Source organism: Xylocopa sonorina, chromosome 5 (assembly GCF_050948175.1).
Source record: "Xylocopa sonorina isolate GNS202 chromosome 5, iyXylSono1_principal, whole genome shotgun sequence".
Taxonomy (NCBI): domain Eukaryota; kingdom Metazoa; phylum Arthropoda; class Insecta; order Hymenoptera; family Apidae; genus Xylocopa; species Xylocopa sonorina.
In genome coordinates, this window is record NC_135197.1 from 1,563,417 (window position 1) to 1,589,207 (window position 25,791).

At 41.6% G+C, this 25,791-nt stretch overlaps 1 protein-coding gene across 1 annotated transcript in view; it reads left to right on the forward strand.

The window, feature by feature from the left end:
- Positions 1-25,791, forward strand: part of LOC143423792 (ubiquitin carboxyl-terminal hydrolase 48) — a 62,303-nt gene that overhangs the window by 31,511 nt on the left and 5,001 nt on the right. The window contains exons 15-17 of the mRNA XM_076895360.1: positions 400-519; positions 5,447-5,572; positions 23,133-23,217. Coding sequence (XP_076751475.1) covers positions 400-519; positions 5,447-5,572; positions 23,133-23,217 — 331 coding nt within the window. The remainder of the gene's footprint in view (positions 1-399; positions 520-5,446; positions 5,573-23,132; positions 23,218-25,791) is intronic.

Consider the following 25,791-nt stretch of genomic DNA (forward strand, 5'->3'; position numbering starts at 1 on the left):
CTACGACCGAGCGACGAGAGGATTTTTGTTAATGGGCTGACATGCCGAGTCACCGAGGTGTCTCGGAACCGGTCCACCACCCTGGTTCAGATTGATGTAGGTCGATAAGGAGATTGGCCTCATCTCATTCATTTCACCATAATAATCGTCATTACGTTTCTACAGGGCGACCTTAAAGCCACCTGTTTCTTCTCCTGGTCTCTTATACACGTCTTTGTTTTCTTCTTCTTCTTCTTCTTTTTCTTCTTCTTCTTCTTCTTCTTCTTCTTCTTTTTCTTTTTCTTTTTCTTCTTCTTTTTTCCAGCTTGCGAGTGATGTCAACGCGCATTAAGAGTTAAAAATGAACGCTCGGTTACGTCTACGACGGATTTAAGAGTGGATTTTTTAATTTATTTACAGGTGGCTGCGAAGAGACCGAAAATGGAAAACGCGAGGCCGTCGAGGACTAGACGGAACTTGAAGGGATCCCACGAGCTGAAAGTTTCTTCGGAGATCACCTTAAAGGAGTTGAAATTAATGGTAAGTGGATTCCATATTTTCAATTTTTACTATCTATATAGATTTCAACTCTTGAGTGCACAATTATTGGAAATAAACTCTCGATCGTAACGGATGGAATATGTAATAGATTTGAAACAATAGTATGCTATATAGTATCGTTATTATGATATAAAATTGTTATTTATTGTTCGATTTGCGGAGTATGTAGCGTATCTACTGAGAAAAAGGTACTTTTCAGTAATAAAATCTATGCATATATCAAAGTATAATAATACACTATTTGTTATTGCTTCTATTGTATTAATCGGTAAGCACATCTAGTACGTGTCGTGTTAACGAACGTCGTCTTCATGTACACATTCGTTTAAGTAATGCGTGTAACAGGTCCAAACTAATCTTAGCTACCAAAAGAAGTGATTTCATAAAGTTACACGAGAATCGGCTGTGTGTTATCTGAGAATGACAGCGAAGTATGCGTGTGTATGAATTAGGAGAACACGAACAATAAAAAATGGCAACTTTTTGCCTACAATGTATCACTATGACTCACCATATTAATTTAGATTTCATGTTCGAGATTGTTGACAATGGTCGCAGTTGTCAACAATGAGAGGGATCGCGTGACAATAAAATGAATTTACACGGGCCCGTTCAGCGAGGAAAAAGTCTCTCCTAAAATCGGACACCCTGTGAACAGCCTCTTCGCTGGTCCGTTCACTGAACGAAAGTAGTAAAGCCATAGTTATGACTGGTTAGCATATGCCCGAGTCCCAACAGTGTGCTTAAACTATTAAGCGTATTTATATTGCGAGGCTGTGGCCATCTCCATCTCCTCCCCCCACCCTCCACCCCTCCCGGGAGGGGGGGGGGGGGGCACGCGGCAAAAAATCCGAAAGAGCATAAACCTCGCGCTAATAACAGGCCTCGCGACTTCTCCACTCCACTTCACTTCGACCCTTCCATAACGGTGGCTGTTCAATTCCCACTCCTTCCCTATGTCTCTCTCTCCTTGTCTCTGTCCCTCGGATCCGTTTTACCATGGGTCTGTACGTAATTTCGTATAAAGATTTTTAAAATAGAATAGAATTTTTAAAATATTTACTCTCGAATTATTTAGGAATTTATAATACTTCTTAATCCTCAAGCACCTGAGGAAAATTCAAACAATTTTAGCACATTTTACGTATTTCGTACATGAAATTTTAATTTCTATTTAATTTGGATTTTATCATCATTTAATTTCTGTATGTTTTTTAAATTTTTTATACTTTGCTTACTTTTGTTTATTTTAATTTATTTCCTTTTATTTTTATTATTTTCCTAGGGGAAGTTTCACAACGAAGTGGCTCATGATCTAAACAGATATGTTCTTTGCTTTTGTTTGTTTTCCATTTTCCATATTGGTAACGTCGATTTCTCGGTAACGTGTTTTCCAGTCGACCATCTCTACTACACCACTTGACCAAGCTTTTTCTAAATCTATCTTAATATTCGCCCACAAGAAACACTGTGATGCATCAATGGGTGACGAGTCCTGTCTTATTCATTCAGTGGCACTCTCTTTTACTGGTTTCACTGGTCGAATTCTTTTTTCCCTGCGTTTTGATTGCGCGTATCAAGGGCCACCTTTCCATGAAGAGATCATCAATGGTCGCCTTTATGGACTCTTTGCACCACTTTCGTACCTTCAAATATTTTAACCCTCGACGAGAGTATTCCTCGATCTTAATAATTTTACGGCTGACAAAATTTGATTAATTTTTTCTCCATCTTTTTAATAGTTGATAATAAAGGGCAGAAGATATTTATTCGTATATTAAATATGAAGTGATCTGGAATTTCGATTTTTTACTTAATTAATTAATTTAATTAATAAATTTTCTAATTACTTAATTATTTTTCTTAGTTTCATTTTCGTGTCCAATGGTCCATTTTTTTTTTTTTTCAAAACACCAGCTAATTTATTACACTTGTACTATAGAACGATTATACGTGTTTTAAATAACAAAATTGTAGAGACGTTCGATCACGGTTACTCAAAGTTTTGCCATAACCAATTGCATTCTATGAGATTCGAGATCGCTTCTGCTCCTCAGCAACGGGTTAACAAATCTTTCTCTATAGTTTCACGCAAAAACGTCTCCGTAGAAAGGACAAAGCAACCAGCCTCGGTTTTACCGCAATAATTGCCAGGCCGGCAGTAGTAAAACTGTAAAATTTAACCCGGCGCATCTCGCCTGTTCGCGGGAAGCGTTCGAATCGTTTTCCAGCTACAAGAATCTATACTAGTCAATGGATTCGTTGTTCGTCTCATACAAAATTTACTTCTCAGCACACTTTCAACGATTTCACACGTAAATATTCTTAGTTTGAGTGATATTCGACATTTTTAGATTATTTTTTACTTATGTTATGCCATACTCGTTAGGCAAACTCGGAAATTGTACGTGCAGTTTGCTCCTCCAGAAAAAAAGAAATAAAGGAAGGAAATAAAGTGCTGTTCAACTTCTTTTGTGGCATTCGCTGTGGAAAATTTGGTATAGACCACGGAAATGTTTCAAAATGTTATAATGCAGTGTTGAAGATTCTTGGCGAAAAATGCAGGAAAGGTGTTGAATAATGATTTTTTATACACATTTCTTCTCTAAAATTTTCTTATTTCTTGCTAAGAAATATAGTATTCTATCGTCTCGACTTTTAACAAAGCTGCAATACTATTTTTATCATAATTAACAAAAAATTTCTTCAAGGCCGTTTCGATACCAACTATTCGTTTCTTTAAAATTCATTTCACAAATAAAGTATTCAAAATGATAAAATAATATGGGAATTATCGAAGAAATAATTTTAAATAGGATAAGGTTGCAAAGGGTTGAAAAGGAAATTGACCAGACGTTAGCACAAAAGTATCCGCGTTCGACCGAAGGGTGCCGATTTGTTCACGGTTTGGGCCGCGTTTGACAAAAATGATAGTTAGTTTTTTGTATTCTTTTTTTTCCATCGGCTGTCGCAAAAATGCACGAATTTCATGGTCGAATGCGGACAAGTCGCGAGCAGGCAAGCAAATCGGGACAATAGCTGGTGAGCTTCGGCCGCTGGTCGTTTTACGTAATCATCGTAACGTCGATTGCCACCTGTAAATATTACTTTCTACCACATTCCATGTCATCGGTCTCAACTGTTTTTTTCACGTCGCTACTGGAGTCGTCCAGGCTTGGTTGGTTTCTTGTTCATCATTGAACATCGAGGAATAGGCATTGTTTAGCGTTAGGAAAAAAGAGTTTGTTTTAGACTATTTTAGAAATTCTCTATAAATTTAATCCTTTGAAAGATATTATTTTTGCAAGAGATCATCTCGAAGTTGTTGAGTGTAAACTACTCGTTAACTCAAAATTGCAAGTTCACAATCGATTTACTCATGGATTTCGAATGAAATACTTTTTTAACTGTTATCTCTCGTACTAGAGGGGCGTGAAACAGTGTTCGTAGTTGAGATGTCGAAATTTATACGTTTTTCTCCTTCTAATAATTCTAGAGAAGTTATGAAATAATTGCAAATCTATCTTGAACACGGGACGAAAATGGAGAAAAATTCTCTGGCCAGCAATTATCCTGCTTCTACCCTTTCTACTTTCCAATCTGGTTAAATTCACCTTCATTGATCCGCTCGAGTACATTTCGCGTTCGAGTAGACGATCTTAGCGAGGCATTATCTCGTAACTTTCGTCACTTGAGATGTCGGCCATAGCAATCTTCGTCAACGAGTTTAGGTTGCAAATTATATATATTATATTATATATTATGGCGCGCTGTTTCGGCATTTGAAATTTCCAAATTTAAAACTAGTTGGTTCCCGATGACGATCGTTGTGTAAACGTCGATTTCGAAATGTTGTGGCAGTAAAATGAATCGAAAATGGATTTAGTAGAATAAAATAAACTCGGTGAATCGATGATTCATCGACATGTCGAGTGCATCGGAACTAATTTTTGGAATTTAGGTTAAAATCAATTTCACGGGTGACGTTCTTGCCAGGTCACTGCGAGCTCGATCAGACCAATGAGACCATTGTTAACTACCTGCGAGAAATCATTTCAAATGATTTTCTTTAGAATAATTTATGATTAATGAAATAAAGTTTGAATGAGCTAAAGATAAAAAATAGAAAATATTATTAATATTAATATACAATAATATTCTAGGGTAGTAAATATTACATATGTTATAAGTAGTCCCGCAGTCGGGAATAATTCGTTGTGGCCTAAAAATTTAGACCTCCATTCAATTGTTCCCTGATTGTTCGTCTAGGGTCGAGAAAATGAAACGTGTAGCTCGAGTGAAAAAGCAAATAGTCGAAACACGGCGTAACCGGGGTGTGTCTCGTGTGTGCAGACCGTCCCTCTCGCCTCGTCCCGCTGGTTACTCGCTCGTAAAACAGAAACTGACCGGCACCAGGACGAAGGGTAAAACGCGGGACCGTTTCTCGGACGCTGCTTCCACAAATTAAGCAATTACCGGGACGCATGCCCCGCGATTCCGACTTGACTTCGAGACCCGCGGTCCTTTCCTTCGGTTTCTTTTCCCCGTGCTCGCGCGCGGCTCGCTTTCGAGTTCAATGCCTGCAGAAGTAGGTGCGCGGCCCGCCAGGAATTTTCTACGTTCCTGGAATTTTCTTACCTTCGCGAAAGACTGATCTTTTCTAATTAACGTGGAACAGTTTGGGTCCTGGCCGATAACGTAACGGGAAATTCGGGGGAGTGGAAAGTCTGCGGTACCCTTTGCCACTCAGTATAGAAATAAACATTAATTTTACTATATTATAATATTATATATTATACAAGTCTTTCTTCGTAAAAGTCTTTTTATCGTAAAACGAGTATTTTATTGCGTTTCATACTCTTCTTGTATCATTACTAATTTCCAATTGTTTCGCTTTGCTTTTCAGACGATGCAGATTTGCGGTGCAGGACCTTACGACCAGCATTTAATGCTGGATGAACACGAACTGACGGATCACAGTCAGAGTCTTGCGGCGCTTGGTATATTCCCTGGAGCACTGCTCACTCTGAAGGTAGGATAATTCTAAAATTATTATCCACTGCTTTCTTTGTATAAAAAGAAACGTGAGTGTTGCGTTCTACGGTTAAAAATGAAACTGAAATGTCAGGCGAGAAAGAAAAACCGTGCGCGGTGTTACATTAAAAATATAGACGGCAGCATTTCTTTCGCGTCTCGCACTTTTATTATTGCTTTTTACCGCAGTTATGGACTTTTCTTTCTACGACGGTTTTCAGTTTTATTCGAAACTGCAGAAAATATCTCTCAACATTCTGTTATATCGTAACACACCCGACACGTTATTATCGTGCGTTATATAATCGATGCGTGGCGAATTTCCCATGTTGCTCGAGCATGTTCAACTTTGGAAAAAATCGGGGAACAATCGAGGAAAGGGTCCTTGAAACGCCAACAGGCTGGATGTCCTTGTCAGTTTTTGACATCGGTTTTCTTTATCCGTGAAATTTGAACGCAATTAACGGCACTCGCCTTGGCCGCGGATGTCCCGATAATAAGACACACACCGCGAGTCCATCTCTCTCTCTCTCTCTCTCTCTCTCTCGCTCCCTCGCTCTCTCGCTCCCTCGCTCTCTCGCTCTCTCTCTCTCTCTCTCTCTCTCTCTCTCTCTCTCTCTCTCTCTCTCTCTCTCTCTCTCGCTCTCCCCGTTACCCGTGGCGTGGCATTCCGCGCGCGGAATCATCCGGACAAGACCCCTCAGGACCGTTCGAGAGGTTCGCCCGCTCGCTAAACGTGTTTCGTTGGCAAGAAGACAGGCCAGGAAGCCGAAACTCGCGCTGATACTTCCTGTATTCGTATTCGACTCGTACCGATCGTCTGGCTAACAGCTTTTATTATTCACCCACGAGGATTGAATTTTCTGAATCATAATAATAATTATTGTACTTGTATCGTTTGGTTTATTTCACGGAAAAGGTGAATGTGTGATAATGACCGGATAGGATAATGGAAGGTGCAGTCAAACAACTGTTGCGTTACTCAGTCGAAAACTTGGACACGAGACTTTCCAAAAATAATTCAAAGCGGTGACTGATTAATTAATATTGTAGAAATAATTTTGAATCCAAGTAACCGTCACACGTGTCATTATTAGTTTTAATTGTATTTAAATGGCGATGCAATGGAGATGAATATATATATATATATATGAGGTGAGGAATATTCAGCTGGCAACTTATCATTATTCGAGGCAATTTAGAATGAGAAATTCACGGTGCATGATTCTTCCAAACGTTTTGCAAACGGTAGTTGGAAATCAATTATCGCTGTTGAAACTGATCGGTAGGCTCACGTGATTGCTCGGTGAAAAATCTAGGAAAGATACTATCGTGGCAGTTTCTATGTTGCTTAGATGAAGGAAGAGAGGGGGAGAGGAAGCGGGGCGTACTCGACAAGTTCGATAAATAGGTAGCGGTACGTAAATGTGTAAAACCGGGCATAACTCGCGGCTTAGTCAGCCACATTCGCCACGGACAAACCGTGATCAATTTCAGCTTTTTCACCGCCGACAGACTTTTTCCTAACGAAACGCCGGATTAACGCATTAGCGGTTCGATTTCAGCTATTCCGATTCCGATGTATCGCGCGAATGCACCGTCGATTAGCTCTGACAAACCAGTTTGTCAAGCCATCGAGTGATCGTGATGTTAGGGAGCTGATATCGCGTGGCACGCGATTTTAATAATTGCTTAACAGGACGTTCCTTGTCGATCGGATAGTATAGAGAAAAATTATGATGATAAAAATTATATTTAAAATTAAGTGTGTAATTTCAACTTTGTGCTTCTGCAAAACACGAGTTGTTGTGCAAAGATTTTTCCAACTCCGAAACTGTATTATATACAAGGGATTCCTTAATTTCCGAAGTGTGCTATAGAAAATTGAATATGAAAAAGAAATCTGTTGAAAGAAAACCACACTCTTTGAAGTTACCATTGCTCGATTATTAATTTATTAATTTACGTTTCCGAGTTAAAATGAAATTGAAAATTTCGATACTAATCGTGACGATATTTATATAGTGAATTAGCTAGTTTTTCGTCTGGCGTTTCTTGCCGAGCGCTAATTGTTGTCAGAACGATACGTTTGTCGGTGGCGCGGGGGGCAGCGGACAGTGACAAACAGATGCAATTTAGATTTAAGATCTAGCCACCGTTTCCCTTAAGCCTGAGACAATGGATAAGTAACGTCGGCAATGGTCCAAGATAACGGGAGTACCGCCGATTTTGTCTGTTGGGATTACCGGCAAATGTCACCTCTCGAGATTAGAAGTGTTAATTGGCCTCTTACTACGGGAACATTAGCTTCTAAAGATTCTGCCTTTGAAAATCTTCGTTATTCCTTCAAATTGACCGATGACAATTTCGTTCTTCGAAGAAAATTGCCAAGGTATCTTGGACAATTTTACAAAAATTACAGAGTTCCCAAAAATTATTCGAAAGCATAATAATATTTGATTTTTGATTAAAAACTGAGAAACAGGCTTAATTGCATCGTCATCGTACACTCTACCGATTACTTGGTAATCATAAAAATTGTATAATATTATATATCGGTAAACTTCAAAAACTTGACGACTCGAAGATTTCTTGTGAAAACGAAAGAAAGTCGGCAGTGAGATTCCTTCGGATGGGATAAAAGGGATGGGATTCTCCCGGTTGCATATCCGTCAGTTCGCGAGGGCGACGAGAATCGAAGATTCAGCGGAAGCGAAAAATTCAGCGGACGCGCCCGGTTTTTGCCCGGTCGGACGTGGACGGCGGTGTCGCGGCGCTCAACCGGGAGAAAAATTCAGTTCGTTTGGGACGCCAGGCCGCCGGAATAATTCCTGCATTCCTGGACATTCCTTCGTTCACGGTTCACTGATTTTATGAAAGCAGCTCACCGGTCCGCGTTAACGTTCTATAGAATCAAAACCGTTAACCGCTGACTCGCTGTCAGATGGAAATTCTGTTCTGTTCTGTTCTGTTCTTTTCTGAACTGGTTTAGACGTTGATTAGACGGTATCCGCAGAGAAACACATTTTTTTCTTTTCTCTTGTGTTTAGGTTAATTATTACCGCGAATTTGAAACAGTTCAACTTTCGAGATTCAACGGTATGTTGTAATACATTAACTTCGATTAGTAGTAGACGAGTATACTTCGTAAGCCTAAAATTTAGTTAGAAAACTAAAATATATACGTGAATTTTAAGATGTTTACAATATTTGGAGATCAAGATGAAATGGAACGAACAAAATATAAAGTATAAATAAATTGAAATGGATTCGTACACTCCCGTACGCACGGGCTCGAATTGCTTATCGGTTGCTGTACCACTAGTTTATACATATGCGACAATAATATTTGTTATATGTAGCGTAAAACACGCAAAAGCGTGAATATTATGCTAGAGTATAATATTAAACTAAGACTCCATAACTTCCTCAGAGCTAACTCGTGAGTAGTGCCCAAAAATCAGTTGTACATCAGTGCGCATCAAACAGTGCAACTTGAGTAGCTGAACACCAAACAATCCTAGACGAATGTATTCGCATTTGGTTGTAAAGAAAATATTCGATAAAAAGCTTGTTTAACTTGCAAAATCCGATTATGTATTATGCTTTGCCTTTTTCTAGTACCACTCGACAGCAGCAATTTGAATTTTTGACACATTTATGTTAAGTACATAAGTAAATGTTGGTAATGAAACTGTCTGATCGATTACTCTGTGAATTTTCGCGGCACATATATAGGCGCGCGGTCTGAGAAGAGATGGCTACGGTTAACTGATTAATTTTAGTGAAAAGTCATTTTACATTGATTGCTAGTAGTATAAAAACAATCGGCCACGATTAGTTACCGACACAATTAACTGGCCATTAAAATGGTACAATTATTACGTTGCGTACGATAGAAGTTTAACTCTCTAGCGAAGTGACTTAAAATTATTAGTTAACGTGTCGAACGAATTTATCGAACAAGAGCTGAGAAGGTTGCAGCGAAAGAATTTAATTGGTCTAATGAACAATTAATCTAATTAGTCGAGCGAATAATGATTCGAATTAAAATTAAAAATGAATACTGTGCGAACTTTTTCCGATCAAACATTTTTACAGACAAGAAATCTAATTAGTCCAGATGTACGATTATCAAATCGAATCAAAATGAAAAGTTAACGTGTGCAGTTTTTTGCAGGATTTTTACGGCGAGGGCTGAAGCAGGTTGTTCCGTAAAGTGTGGTGGCGTGTTGGAGGCAAGAAACAAATCCGGTATTCTCGCGTGAAATTTGCTCTGTGCGCGACACGATTAGACACCAGAGCGACGTACGAAAATGAAAATTCTGTAGAACGGACGGAATGGGGCAAAGAAGGCGGTTTCCGAGAAGACCGCAGCCAGTGGACCGTTTAGGATCCCGGAAGCGAACGTTTCTAATCAAAAGAAGCCCGCGTGTTATTTAGTCCGCGGTTTAAATTTAGAATCGAAACTGTGAACACAAGATGGTTTTTCGTTCGACGCTATGAAACCTGGCCGCTGGGGAAAAATGATAAAAATCCGTGCAAGACCGGCTTCCCGAGCATTTTTCAAGCCCCGAGCGATTCGGGACTGCTCGACGAAATCTGTCAAGTCATTTTCGAAGATATATCCACGGGACCGAGCCGGGAAGAATGAGATTCTGTTGATACGCGATGCGTTACGTTAATTTCACCTATCGAAATCGACTGTTGTTGGAAACAGAAAATTTGTAGGGTATTTAGCCCTTAGAAGGGCTAAGCCCTTTCTAAGGGTTCAAACAAATGAGAAAAGAATGCTTAAGTTGTTCATTCAAATCCATCATCGTGTCTATAAGATCGAAAATCGATTAGAAAAATGTTCCATCGGCGGATCGGCGAAGGAACGCGAAGAGGTTAGCAAGAAGTTAGCAAATTTTCCGGGGCGGGATGACTGTAATTATAGCGAATGGCAGTGTCGAGTTCGAACAAGCTATCGGGCCTCACGGTCGATGTAACGACAGTGATAAATCCTTTTAAGGAGCGTCTAGCTGCTTTTAACGTCGACGGCACGCTATCGGGGTTGTAACGTGGCTGAAAAATCCGTAACCGAGAGATAATTGTTCGCAGTTATGCGGATAACCGTGGACCAATCTATTGGCAAGAAGCTACGCCGCGAAGGCGGGATTGTTTCGCGAACTCTTCCGTCGTAAAACGTGCTCGTTTTCAACGCCCGTCTCCACGGGCGTAATCATGTGAAATTTAGTTAGCCCGTGATTCCCGTTGTCCGGCTAATTAATTTCAGCCTGAGAAATTAGACAACTGACAGACGACGAGATTTATTATAAACAATTAAAAATGAATGGAATAATAATTATATCTAAGATGATAAAAAAAGGAATCTAAGATGATATATATATATATATTTCCAACTTGGGGCAGATTCTGATAAGTCTGACAATAATGATAATAAATAGTGTCGATTAGATGGTTCAGCAGTTCAAGTTGCATCTTTGTAACTTGAAATAGATTTAGTAATATTTCGCTCCTGAAAGCCACCTTTAAAACGGTTTTAATCGACGCTTTAATTCGCCCTCGGCCAGCAATCTGGACACTCGACTAGTTGCCAGCGCATCCCATCACGTATTGAACGATCAACGACGGTAGCGAGGCCAAGGTGGTGTGGCTACCGGTTCAGAATCCTGGAACACAGAATGACTGGGATGACTCGCCGGCAGAATTAGCCGCGGAACGTCTTTCGATACATTAAATACCGCCCGTCATCTTTCGTGCAATAATTCAAGGTCGCGGTTACAGAGTCAATACAGCGGTTCAATACACACCTATCTGCATCTCGAGATCTCGATTTTCATATTTCTTCCCTCGGTCTGGGTTGGACAATTCGCTGTGAAACGATCATCGATGCTCGTCTCGCTTTTTTATTCCCCTGTTTCTTGCCTCGTTTACTACTCGGTTACTATTTCTTCCTGCTCTCGATTCATTCATTTCTTTCCAGTTGATGTCCTATCTTTCAGGCGATGCCGATCGTTAGACACCTACTATTCAGAGTAGATGTTTGTGTTCTATAATACTTTGTAGTTTGCGAAGCAAACTATGATATTGAAAATTTAGCTGGTGAAACGCGGATTTCAATGCCCGGAGACCGGGTTGGGATTTCTCGCGCCTCCGCCGAAAGACGGGGCGAGAAATTAATCGAGCACTGGTCTAACAAGGAGAGAGCAACAGAGTTGCTTACAAAGTCGGCCCCGGCCGTTTCCTCCTTCCATCCATTTTTCCCGATTTTTTTGCGATTCCTCTTCACTATGTGCCCTCTCTCTTCATGGCTGATCGACCGGAGTCTTTAGAGTCGGTCGGTCGAGACTCCAACGGGCGGCAGCCGCGTTTGATGTCGTGTGACGAATGTCCGCGTTGGACGCGCTCCTTTCTCTTTCTCTTTCCCTAGCTGTTTCCTCTCTTCCTCTCCTTACCGCGCGTTTCATTCAGCCGTGTGCTTTTCAGTCTCTTTCGGTCACTCGAACTTTGTCTAAATTCCTCCTCCACGTTTTTTTATTCTACCCACGATGGATTATCGATTGGAACCTTAATTGGTAATCAGTAACGTATAATTCCGTCTTCGACAGGGAACTTGTGTATCACTTGTCTATCAAACATTTAATGTACACTATAGACGTTTTAAGGGGTGTCTTTCTTTCCTTTCTTTTCTTTTCCTTTTCTTTTTTTTTTTTTTTTTTTTTTTTTTTTTTTTTCTTGCTTTTGGTAAAATGTGTAGTTTTAATGGAAACTTTCCTCGTCACACTTGGATAGCCAGTTTTTCTACGCCTTTTAGCCCCGATTTTTAAACGCTCACGCCTTCCTGTCCCCCTAGCCTCTCAATTCTCGTTCGTCTCTTTTTCATCAGAGATTCCAATATAACGGCCGCTGTACGGTGGTTTCGGAGGTGCGCCAACAGAAAATTGGATACACCCGACAGCGCCCTTTATGCCTCTGATCCGACGGTGTAGTTGAAAAAAACGAAAGAAACACGCGACCGGATCGATTGCGAAATAGGCTGATCGACTTTATCTCGAAGATGTAGATTTGGATTCAACGTCACCTTATTTGGCGCAGTTCTAATTGAAATTTCCATTTCAATTCGGAAGAACGGTATATGTAGACACAAGTGGAATGTATTAATCTGGTTTCTTTATAGTGATCTTTATAGTGATTCTTTATAGCGAATTTGAGCAGCAATGACCATTACCGTGTAAATACCAATGTTGATTAAAAAAAGGAGTTAAGGATCGAAACGAAATGTTTTCCACTGTTCCGGATTTATATCATCTCGAAAGGTCATCTTAAAGCTACATTTTATTACGCCAGGAATTTTTCAAGCGATTCACTGATCACGAAATGACTATAGTAAACCATTAAAAGTAAAATTCTATTTACTCCACCATTGATCACGTAATTGCGTTTGGCCGTGCAATTTTATTGCCTGCTCGTTCTTCGTTGCCTTGAGAATTCTAGGAAAATAATTTTTTTTTTTTTTTTTTTTTTTTTTTAGTGAACTGTTATTGTAATTAAATCTTTATACTGTATCACCGTTACCGCCATTAAGTTTTCTTCCATTAACCTTCGATTCTATAAATGCACTAATTTCAAAACTTAGAAACACGCTAAAAGAATATTTGGGACATTAGTTGGTAATCTAGTAAATTCAGTGACTGTCCCAGTAGAAAATTGAGCTACGTAAGAAATTCGGGCGCACAAGATTTCTCTTTATTCCTCTCCTCCTTTGCCATTTTATTCCCTTAGCAATCCATCTTCGATGACTAGAAAATTTTCTCTTTCCTCATACATCCCTATATTTTAGCGAATAAATTTTCTTGTAATGCAACAGCATTCACCGGAAGCCATACGTTTTATCAGAAAGGAGGAGATCTTCAATAAAAATCGCAGCAATTACGAGGCAGTCGCGAACCGAATCACAGTTAAACACTCCGGGTAATTACAACGTTCGAGCGTAGCTAAAATCGTGCTAATTGCAACGCCCGTGAAAATTGAGCCATTATTAATCGGCCACTTTTCGTTACCGCTAAGTCGACATTGTAGTCGGCGGTCCGCGTATTCGTTTTTCACCTTTTTCTCTTCCCGGCTCGGAAGACCGGTAGCCGGAGATCAGTGGCTGGAACACCGTAATTATTATCCTTAATTGTCGAGCCTTTCGAGGATAAGATCGAAGAAAGGGTACCGGACGCGAAAGAGGTCCTTCGCGGCCGATCGTCCTATCTGACGCGGCCCCTCTCCGCCGGCCAATCAGCAGGGTTGCCCGGTACCTTGACTTCTGGACCCTCTCAGAAATAAATCAATTAAGCCGATGCAGGCTTAAAAGGCATCGTCATCATCATCGAGTTCGCCTCGAGCTGAAAATAATCGAGCCGGGGATTCATTGAAGCGGGCCGAGGGGATTCCTCTTTCTCGTACCGCTTACCGGCCGTCAATAGCACCCGCTGATATCGCGTCGGCGATCATCTTCTGCGTGCGGGGAAAAATTTCGAAGGCTGTCTGGAAGAAAATTTTAACTATTTTCAGTACAAGTAACAAGTGTATAAGTAGATTTATAAGCTGCGTTGGATGATCGTGGCCGGACAAGCTATGGACATACACGCTTAAACCACGAGCTTTATACAATTCACATTGCGTGTATTGACGAACGAAGTTTGTTGGTATCCGATGATGCGTGTCTTTAATTTAATTTTTTTAATTTTCGATGCTTACAATCGTTTACTTAAGAATTTTCTAATATAGTTTCGTTCTTATAATGTACAAATTGTTGATAGTATTAACGCATAAAACAGATGTTTCATACTTTCAAAAGAGGAGAGAAAATTTGATAGTATTCTATCGTACTACAGATTTGTATTGTATGCGGTTAGGTTTGTTGAGAAAAACAGCTTCGTTTTTATTCAGTTTGTTGCACCGTAAAAAAGTGAGACGACGAAGGCGATGAAATGGTCGATTGCTTTCTTCCTTCCCAACCGAACGATTATCCGAATCGGGCGTATTCGCGTTGTCCCCGTCGACGTTTACATTTCACGCATCAGCATTTCCGTTTTGCGTGTTGAGCTTTTCTTGCGGCGATTCGTCGTCGGTCGAGAAAGTGAGCGTTGGAAAGAAACGAAATTAGTGAATGCAAATAATACTTAATCGCAATTGAAGCCGACAACTTTGAATATGGAGGAATAACAGAAACTAGAAGTAATATTTTCTACCCCCGGAGTGGCGATGTCCGCAGGAGGGTGACACCCTGTCCCCGGTCTTCCTCGTCCTAGAAATTCGGTTCACCATGAATTTTTCGATCGGCCAATTCCCAGCTGCGGCCAATATGAGATTCGTTCCCGGCATACGAGATGTTTTTTTTCGCCTGTTCCTCGAGCGGCCGCGCTCAACCGCCCCGCCGCCACGCCGCCCCCTAGCACCGATTTTTTGCCGGCTCGTTTCGGTCGGCTCGCGGATTCTCGCCTACCGAGCCTAAGTTAATATTAATGGGGATATTTATGGGCGTGGGTCAACGGTGGTCACCGCCGGAGTACCACTGATAAAAGGAAATCTGAAAATGCCATGATTTATGGGCGCCGCCACTGTTCCACCACCGCGTTCGCCTCTTTTCCATGCGGTATCGAAACATCCCTTGAACGGTGAATAAGTTATACGGGGTTGCTGCATTCTTCTTTCGGGTAGGAATATATCCGGATTTCGTCTGTCGGTCCTTGGAAAGCACGCGAGAGCTGGGGAATCGTGCGTGAAATTGACGGTTTTTCGAAGGAACCGACGATTAAACGGTGATTTTCGTTGAATTGCTCGATTTGTGTGGAAGCTTGTTCGATGAAGCGGAAGAGGGTGATCGGACGAAAGGAATGGCAGGTTATTTGCTGAAAATATTCCTAGTAATTGTTTAAGATTTGTTTAGAGGATCTTTAGATATATCAATAGTATATATAAATTTAGTTGCCTGAATCGTTGGTTTTATGGGAGCAAATTTTACTTTCATTCTCTTGTCACTCGAAAACACGGTCAAGTGTATAATAAGTAGATGGAGTGAATGGTCAAATAGTCAGACGTAGGAACGAGGATGCCCAGTATGTAACTTGCGTAAGTAGATCGTGTCCAGCGAACAACGGTTGGTTATAAGCCGAAACGGGACGGTTTAAGTGCCATAGATAAAACGCTCGAGCGTTTTCCCGCATAAACGCGAGACGGGAGCCTCCTCTTCCATACTTGTGCGCGTAACACCGTTTCAGCGCAACCCGGAAACACGGGAATGGAAAGTCAAACTGGAATAAAAATATTCATCGTTCGTGAAAGAATACGTACGAAATCGTGAATGAATCATGCAGCCGTTTGTCACTTGTCCTTTCCGGAAGAATCGCGTCGCAACGCTTTAAATTATCGTCAGCGTTAATGAAGAAAATGGCTTCGGTTGGTGGTATTTAGATCGAATTGAAAATGATCATTATTTTGAGAGGGTGGGAATAAAGGAAGTAAATCTCGTTCAGTTGTGCACGAGGCATCTGTAGTTCGGTCAGAGAGCTCGCTCTTATTGCACTCACGAAACGTAAAAGAGATATTTATGGCCGCGTACACGTGTTCCCACATACACTCCGATCTATATTTGGCCGCGCGGCTAACCCTGAATTCCTGCCTCGTTCCTCGTACGCGGTGGTTCTCTGTAGAGCGGTACGGTATGCCAGCCTCTACAGGTTGCTCCTTCGAACAAGTGGTCTTGGGTGCGTGCCGATAATACCGGACACGTGGATCTCGTTAATCTCGCAACTGTTCCTTTAAACATTTTACGCTACCGTTGATTTCGACCACGTGACCAGTGCCCTTCTGAGTCGATCGTTCGAACATTTTTGTCGCTGAAATTTTCATCCTTTACCAGTTTCACCTCGTTCACCGCGTTCCTTGTTATAGTCTTGGCTGAGTTTACCAGGCGACTCGTAAAATGACGTCGGGAAGAAATACAAGAATACAGCTACCTTGTCATTTTTGTTGGAACGGCTACTGAATATGCAACCCGCCCGGGGATTTATGTTTTAACGAACGACCAGGAAGAGCTGCTCTAAAGCAGGTATTTACGATCGCTTTTAGAATCGCTCGACCGCTCTATGCATACCTCAATACTCGTATGATTTATTTAACTGCGGTGTAAATAAAAAAAAAAAAAAAAAAAAAAAAAAAAGGAAGAGGTTCGTTTCGAAGACAAGGACGATACGACGATACGATATTTAAAAAAAAACATTCGTTCGCTTATTATTCGATCGAAGCGAATCTGACGAGTGCGAGAAAACGAAGAGAGATTCGCACCCATATAAAATGGTGAAACGTTTGTTTGTACAATGTTGGCCAATCAGGCGAGTGGAATACTCTGATCACAGACGAGAGAAAGAAGCCCCAGTTGGCGTTACGGGAAGCTGGTAGGCGAGTGCGAGCCCATAAATCCAAGAGAAGGATTCACGCCTATCGGGCTTCTTCTCGTCCGCGCACGTACACGCGTCCTGGTCGAGGAAAGTGTCCGGTCGGCGTGCAAGAGGGTGACATCGGAGAGCGCCCCCCTCTCTTTCCTGGGTCGGATCCTGGCTGGGCCGACCTCTGGAAGATTTGTCCCCTAATGTAGTCAGTGAGCCTCGGGGACGGCTGCGACGATGGGGTTCGCAAGTAGGCGTCTAGAAAGTGAGTAATGCTCACGACAAACGCAGCCCCCGGGGGGTCGAGCCGGGGTTGGGCCGGGGAGAAGATCCCGCCAGATAGGGTGCTAAGCGACACGCTAAGACCGCTGACTATCTGCGCGTCTCCTCGAGGGTTGCTTTTCATCCTGATACCACCGCGTACCTATCCCTCCCTTCATCTTTTCCCTTCGTCCCTTCTTCTGTCTTTGCTTCTATTGTTTCTGTTCTAGTTTCAGCCCTCGAAAGTGTTGCGATTTTCGGTTATCGGAGAGATTTCATTCGGTGCGTTCTAATAGAAAATTCTGATGTCGCGTTTAAATGATTGGCGAGCGCAGGTAAGCGGTATCCTAGCGTCTTAAAATCTGCAAATGACCCTCCGTGGAATTCGTTCCCTCCGCTCAATTTGCCTGGGTGTTTCCCGTCACCCTCGATTCGAGGGTAGCAAGAGGTGTTGAATTATAGCGAACACTCCATTTGCCGTTCTAATCGTAGGTTTCATCGGAATTTCAGCGCAACCCTATTGTTCGTTCCGAAACATTGACATGCACTACAAATATTCTCGCTTTGACGTTGACGATACCCAGCTATGGTCGGTCATCGAGTTGTTAAATGTCGCGGGCGTTTAATTGAGCGAAAAATCCGGTTACGCGTACCAACGTAGAACAGACAGACACGTCGTGTTAACGTGATGATAACAAGTCGCTTTGGTGGCTTTAAAGAGTGGCCAGGCTCGACTACTTGGTCGTCGTCAAAGAGCACGACGGTGAGGATGACGACGAGGAGGACGGTGCCTGGCATGAAGGCAGTCTTTGTGTTTTGCCGGAAGCATGGTTCGGCTCTTGATAGGCGACGTGTTTAAAGTGCCTCCTTTCTGATTCCCCGGTTTCTCGTCTCGATTTTCTTCATTTTATGTTCAGTCTTCATTTTCAAGCTTACTTAACTCACTTTTCGATTCTTTTGAAAACGATTCACCATTTCATCGCTTCTTCGCCAATACGACGATTTCGGTCATTTCCATTTGTAAAAAGTACAAGTATAAGGTATGTATGTATAAAGACAAATGCTTGCTTGGTCTTTTCTAACAAATTTAAGCTGGTGAAATTTTTATTCGACAAACTAAAATATAGTTTGTAATTACACGGTATTGCGGATTTGTTATGCAGCATATGGAAAATTCTATCAAAATGTTAATTTCAAAGTTTAATTGCACAATTATAGTTTTGATTAACTGACCGATGGCCGATGCACCGGCGTTTCTTAGCGCGCAAAGAGCGGATAGAAAAAGCGTTCGTTCCTCTTCTTCGGCTCTTTCAATTTTACGGATTACCATAGTATCCAGGGTGTAAAATCGCTGTTCCGCGAGCGTAGTCGTTCAATGAACACCTGGCTCGTTTTATCAGAAAACCGCAATGCAGTGAGGAATCCATCAGGCTCGGTCGAGATTTAGGTCGAACGTCGCCGGTGGACGACGTCATTGGCGAGGGATGGAAAAAGATACAAAAGTGAGCGGGTGTTGGCTTCACCCGTTATCCAATCGAGCGGAAAACTCATCAGTCACCCTACACGTAACATCTTCATGGTATCCGTGCACGTCTAAAATGTTTTTCTTCCGTCTAATCTCTGCTTTTGCGGTTCCCTTCTTCTTTTCTCTCTTTATTTCGCCCCGCTTTCTTCTTTTTCCTTTCGTTAGCTTTCCATTCAGATACGGTCTTCGACGCGATACTTTCTAACCCTTTACTGTACAAAGACAGTTTTCCAGATGCTTTCCAAAAATATATTCCCCTTTTTAACGCAATGCCAAAATTAAGCAATTAAAAAGCTATTAAAACGAGTAGTTTCTAACCGCTTAAACAGAAATTTCATAATTTTATAAAAATGATGAAATTTTTTTCAAAGTTTTCTGTAATTTTTTCCTATTTTCCTTCAACGCGCATAATTTTAATTTTACCGTCGAGTGTAGGAGACAGTAAAACGGTGTATTTTGATAATCAACCCAGGAAGTTCTGGATAAATATTGTATAAAATTTCAGTCTGAAGGATAACTTGGACGAATTCACGCACAGAGTGTCCGTTGTAGAATTTTTCCTGACGAGGGGACTAGAGTGCGCTTCGTTCACACCCGTTAGACGAGGGAGAATATAAAGGCATCCGCCGCGCGGTGATCGAGCCAGAAAACCCGGTGCTGTTCTTGAAAATAATTTGAATAATTACCAGGGCAGCTTTTTCATCGGGGATGCTAAACAGCTGTTGTCTACGTTTCTCCTCTCGACGAGACGAGAGACAATACAGGGGCTCTTTAATTTTCTTAAAAGTTCTTCGAGGATCTCGGTCACCCCTGCGCTGGGGATTAGAATGACAATGCGAGTTCCTTTTTATCGAACGATCAGACTTATCGCCATATAATGTATCGCTTATTTTATAAGCATTGCGTGTATACGTTATGCGAATTTCTAAAGAGGTATAGTACAGAAAATTTAAAAGATAAATAGAAAAATTGATCGGTTAATCATTCGCGGTCCGTCGGACCGCGGTGGAATTCGTGATCAAGGGAGCTCTAATATCCAAGGACACGTCTCTCGGTGTCCTGCGCGAGCACGTACGACTTCTATTAACGACAGGATAGCTCCCGTTTTGGCAAAACACACAGTGGGGCTGACTGGAGATAGCGCCTGGTAATAATTCGTCGGCCGAATTAGCGCCATAAGTTTGCCGCCGCGACAGCCGCGTGGATAATATTAATCTACTTTGAATTTATATACCGTGCGGTCTTCCGCCAACTCCGCGTAACTCCCTTCGTATTAAGTCTTCCCATGGCTTTCCGTTCCTTCTCTTTACATTTTAGCAACTTTATTCGCTTCTTCCCTCTGCGAAATCCCTCTTCTTATCACAATTTATTGATAAGGTATCCATTGGAAGCTGATGTACCGATAAATTCGATTCTCAGCATAATATTCGTAATTTGTTGCATTTTCTTTTTTATTGTGTATGTGAATAAGTGCGAAGGTCAGTGATAATTGAAGTAGTGCATCCTGGCGAAAAGCAAGGATATAGTTGCGTGTTATTCCAGCGAAACGATGTTTTTATTATTTAATATTACTCACTGCCCGGCGACAAAGAAAAACGATGAGTCGCGATTAAAATGCCTATAGCTAATGTTGTGTAAAAACTAGCAAAACTTTTACCAGAAGATTCTGACGATTCTTTCTCTAAGGATTATCAAATGAAAAATAATTTTCCCTTTGATTTATGGTGATGGTCGCCGAGCAAGGAGAGGATTGCAGAGCATCAATTTAATTTTCGAACGAGCCTCGGAGTGTGAGTAGCACCGGGCTTTATTTACTCTACAGCGCATATTAAGACGCGGTCACAGAGGAACGAAGGGTGAGATTCACCCTTTCGGTGTAGACAGATAAATAACTCGAGACAGCCTGGGAATAATTTAAGACACGTACTCTTGATAAGAACCGTGAACTATTCCGCAAGAAATTCTACACAATCGTTCTATTAATGTCTGATCTAGTTTCTAATCTATTATAGAACTTATATAAAAGTTCCTTCCTCCCTTTTTGCAAGATATAGAATCAAAACATTGTAACCTCGAAAACTAATTTAGTCTGGGAACAAGGTCTAGTGAAATAAAATAATAATGAAAATGATGAATATATTATGTCGGTTTTGGAATAAAGAGAGCATTATACTTGCTGCTAGTTCCAATTCGCACGTAGCTGATAAAGTGACGAGCAAGGGCGAAGTTCTCAGCAAAAACGACGGGCTACCTCGCATGCATTATGTACCCCGGTGGTGGTGCGCGGTGCACCACTTAAAGACCTATCCACAGAAAAAAAGTTTACGTTAAGCCGTGCACCGCGCGTTTTCGCTTCGCTGTCGAGGATTAAGACATTCTCGCGCTAACAATTTTCGTCCCCGCCCCGGAAATATTTTGTCCGTGGCCTTGTTCGCTTTTCCTTCTTCCCGCGTCGTCCTCTTCAACCCCTTCGAAACATCCCCGTAGAAGATCGAACAGTTTGCCGAATTCATCTCGCGCCACCGTCTCGTTCGTTTGCGTTTTTAAACGAGACACATTGTTTCTATTTTTTGATCAAATTCTCGAGATTCTCGTTGAACCAGGAAATTTTCCCGCGGTCAATAGATGTTAGCCGAGAGAGACAGAGCGCGCCTGAAGGTGCGCGGCTCGAGAGCCAGCTCTGCAATTATGAGCCATACCACGTCGGGGCGAGCCTCGTAACGAACTCACTATATTGCCGAGCATTTCGAAACTGGCCACTCGTAGACGCTCTTTACCTGGGCCCCGCTGGCTCTGCCGTGCCTTTACGCCCATCTTCGGGTACGGGGCCCGCTGTTAGGCCCGAGAATAATGTTTCGGAGATGAAAGAAAGAAACTTCGAGGAACTCGCGGTGCACCGTGCATTCCTGATGCTGGTGACCTCGATCCGCCAGCTTCTGGATCGTCTCTGTCTCTCCTCCGCCTCTCTCCGAGCGTGTTTAACCCTTTCGGTAGAATACCGATGCAACGCTTACAACGACATTATTCTATAATTCGTTCAGTCTAGTATTGTGAACTCCGTTTTTTCACCATTTTTTAGTGAACATTTAATCCACAATGTAGATGCAGAATTTATTAAAACAGTAATTACCTGCTTCCCTGTCATCGCCCTTCTTAACTATTCGTTTATACAATAGTTCTATACATCTTTAGATAAATCTGTTCTCATACCGTGCTCAAGATTTTCTAGGATAGATTAGGTAGTCATCACAGATGAAAGTTTAAAGTACCCGGGCTCCTCGCCGTGGCTCGATTACCGACGCCGCCCCTTGGCACCCTTGGTCATTGACTGTTTGATAGCGCGGTGCCACCGCGCGGCGAATCTCTGGGACTCGTTCGCTCGAAAATAAATCATATCGCCGAGAAGATGCCACGGCCAGCAGGAAACAGCGACCAGATGTGGCCGCGGCGTACGAGACATGTGCGTCCACGCCATCGGATGACACTTGCTATATTTAGTTCTGTGGGAAAAAGGGCTCCCGGAGACATAATTACACCTACGCGAAAGCCACTCGTCGCTCTGAGAAATCGTCTCATCCCGACCTATTACTTGGACACTTGCGCTTTTTCTTTTTCTCCTCCTCCTCCCCCCCGCCTCCCCCATTTAGTTATTAGTTATTTATTTGGCAAATTGTTTAATACGATATTGTAATTAGTAATCATCGACTAGGAAAGATGTGTACTTTTCTTCATTTATGATTATACTTATTTTATAGTATTGTTTGAATTTTTATACTGTTTCGAAACTTAAATCATTATCTTGAATTAAGAATAAAGTGTTCTCGAACGACTTTAGTAGCTTCCTTTAATATAAATCACGTACTTTTCCAATGTACGATTACACGGACGATTATTACTCTTGTTATTAAGTTTGATAACATTGGGTATCAGGTTACCGAAATAAAAATTTGTTTCACGGAGAAAGGAGAAATTTTATTTCACTTACGAGGACGGTTTCCTGGGCGAAATGGACGGATCGAGGTCCACGTGTCCCCGTGTTCCATGTGGAATACTCCAGCATCCATCCCCACGTGTGATACACGAAGACGCGTGGGAAGACGTTCGTACGAACGTCGGCAGCTGTTCACACGTGTCCTTTATGCGCATTACTAAAATCCGCCGCGTCCCGTCCCCCGTCTCCTTTCCCGCTTTCAAAAGTTCCGTTGAATCAGAATAATCGTGAGATCATTCCGTCTACTCTCCTCTCCGGGACACTCGCTCGCTAATAATAATAAATCGCCGCGATCCAGATGAATATGGATATGAGCAACGAAACGTTTGACTGATTTCAGATCGACACGCCAATAGAAAACGAGGCGGACGTTACGTCGGACGTGAACAACCCCGAGTCCACATCACCGGAAAAGGGATTCAAGGGTGAGTGAAAGATCGCTGAAAATTATACGATATTTCGCCAAATTATTTTCCTCCATTAACATAACGGGTGAAGCACATCTTCCTCCTACACACTTCATCATTTCTATGCGGAAGATTCATCTACCCTTACACCATTTATTCTCATTCAGATTTAGTTTGCGTTAGTGTTATTAAATTATTTCTAAAAATTCGAGCTATTTTCAGTGCATTTCGCATGACGTTATTTGATATATGAATTTGTTAACGAACATTGTTACACCATGTTGACAAAGATCGTTTCATAACACAAATTGCACTGCAACTCGCGACTGTGAAATGCCAGTTAAAATAAAACCGATCGATCGGAAATGGACAAGAAAGCAGGTCCAGTCGAATGAAAAGTAGTGTACCGGGCGAATCGGAAGTCGTGAAATGAAGCGGTTGGCAGGGAGGCCCGAATTAAGTCGGTCGCGTTTAGACGTTCGCGCCACGATCTCGGACGAAACCAATCCACTTAACTCGACGACCCTCGGAGCACGGCCCACGGATGCCGGCAAGAAAGGTCGTGGAGGTTTTGTTCCCGAACAAAAATCTGACAAATATGTCGCGATTTGCCGAAGAATGGAGGCGAAGTACAGTCAGCCGCCCTTCAGTCTCCCCTTACCGCCAGCCACTCGAAGGATCCGCCGACCAACCCATTCCTTCCACTTCCCGTGTCCTTTCCTCGCGGCTACGGAGGGTGGCGCGCGAAGGGTGACTCTTAAATTACTTAGACCGAACAAAATGTAACAAATGACGGCGAATCGGGCCACTTATGCGATATTGGCCCATCACCGGCACCCACGTATATTGATACGTCGCATTAGGGCTGCCAGACACCCCCTTCGATCTCTTCCCCTCCCTTTTACTTGTTCCTCTGATTTCTGTGGCCCGCAGCTGGTTTTGCGTCTGCGGTTCTCTTTGTGGAATATCTTTTATCTTTTCTTTTTCTCGAAAATTTTATTATACACTTAGTGTTTTTTCCAAATCGTTGCCAACTTGAGAAGTTGACTCCCATTTGGTATTCATGAAGCAGATTGGAGACTTGTTCGCTTATGTGAAAGTATTTCCTGCAATGATCCTGTCTCAGTTATTTTTCTGTGTAATTTATCGCGTTCATTTATCTAGCCTTTTCTTTATTTACCTTTACAAAAGTAAATGGTTTAATTGACCAATTTATTATTATCCTTCGTATAAATGTTTAATGTTTATAGGGTTATATTTGTGACGATTTTTGACCACCTTTTTATGTACTGCCCTGACATTTTGATTTCTTTCCTTTCCTTTCTAAGCAGAATGTGCCGTGTTAACCCGTTGACGTACAAGCACGTCACAAGTACAGTGTGTCTTTTTTATATCATTGGTAACATTGATATTTCTGGTGTACATACAAATTTAAGTCAAATTTAATTACAGAAGCTATTAGTAAATTTCTTATTTAGTTATTCTTTATTTCTATTACACTTTGATTATTACTACAATATTGTAATACTTAACAATATATAAACATCTTACAAATTCTTCGACAAACTTACACGATTATTAAATTGATAAACGAAGAATATTTGCAATTCATCAAAGGTGTTAATCATCATCCTAATACGAAAGAATATTTTATCATTACACTTGTTGTTTCGTCGAACATATTTTCTGTTCATCTTGAAGACATTCTTCTGATTGGATACACACGAACTAAATTGAAGTTCGGTTTCGTTGAGTGATAATATTTTTTGCAAAAATCTCTCGTCCCCCTCCCCTCTTTGCTGTATAATTTCCCCTGTTCCCGTACTGGGCTCTCTCGGTTATTAATGGTTCTCGCGAACTCGGTTCATTAAGGAGCCGACGAAACGCCGCGGCACATTCACGAGGAAGCCACCCCTCCTGCGCGGGGCGAACGTGTCAGAAACGGTGGTCGTGCTCCAAATTAGCAACGTATATTATTTTCGAGGTCCGCGCAGCAATTTTCCCCGCCCATTTCCGTCTGTCAAATCCCCGTCTTCTCGATACCTCATCTGCAAATCGTAACGCGTCCTCTTCCACATAAAAATCACCATAAACTGTACCGCTATTAACCCCTTACGCTCTAACTCTTCAGCCTGGCTGTCGATTGGTAATTTCGATTTTTTTCTGCCACATACTTACTTTCCAGTGGGTAATTGTTAATAACCCTTGTTTTTTAAGACAAAATGAAGCGGTTGCGCTTTAATTATTGTTATTCTTTCGTATTAACTCTTCGTGGTCCGCAATACTTGCACATAGTTTACACTCATTTTGAAACTATCCTTAAAAGTTGTTAATAATTTTCATCTTTTTGGACTTAACAAAATCACTGCCTACACCGGTACTTTTGTACGAAATTTAATGTAATATATTAAAATAATTGAAAATATAAATAATTTTCTTCTAAATAATAGAACACCTAATGTTTAAAATCCACGTGTTTAAAATCAAAGTAGAACGTTTGACACAGTGTGCTTGATAGGCACAGTTAGCGTTCAACGGATTGAGTTTCCTTCAACAGTCGAAAATATCTCAATAATTTAAAAAATCATCTAC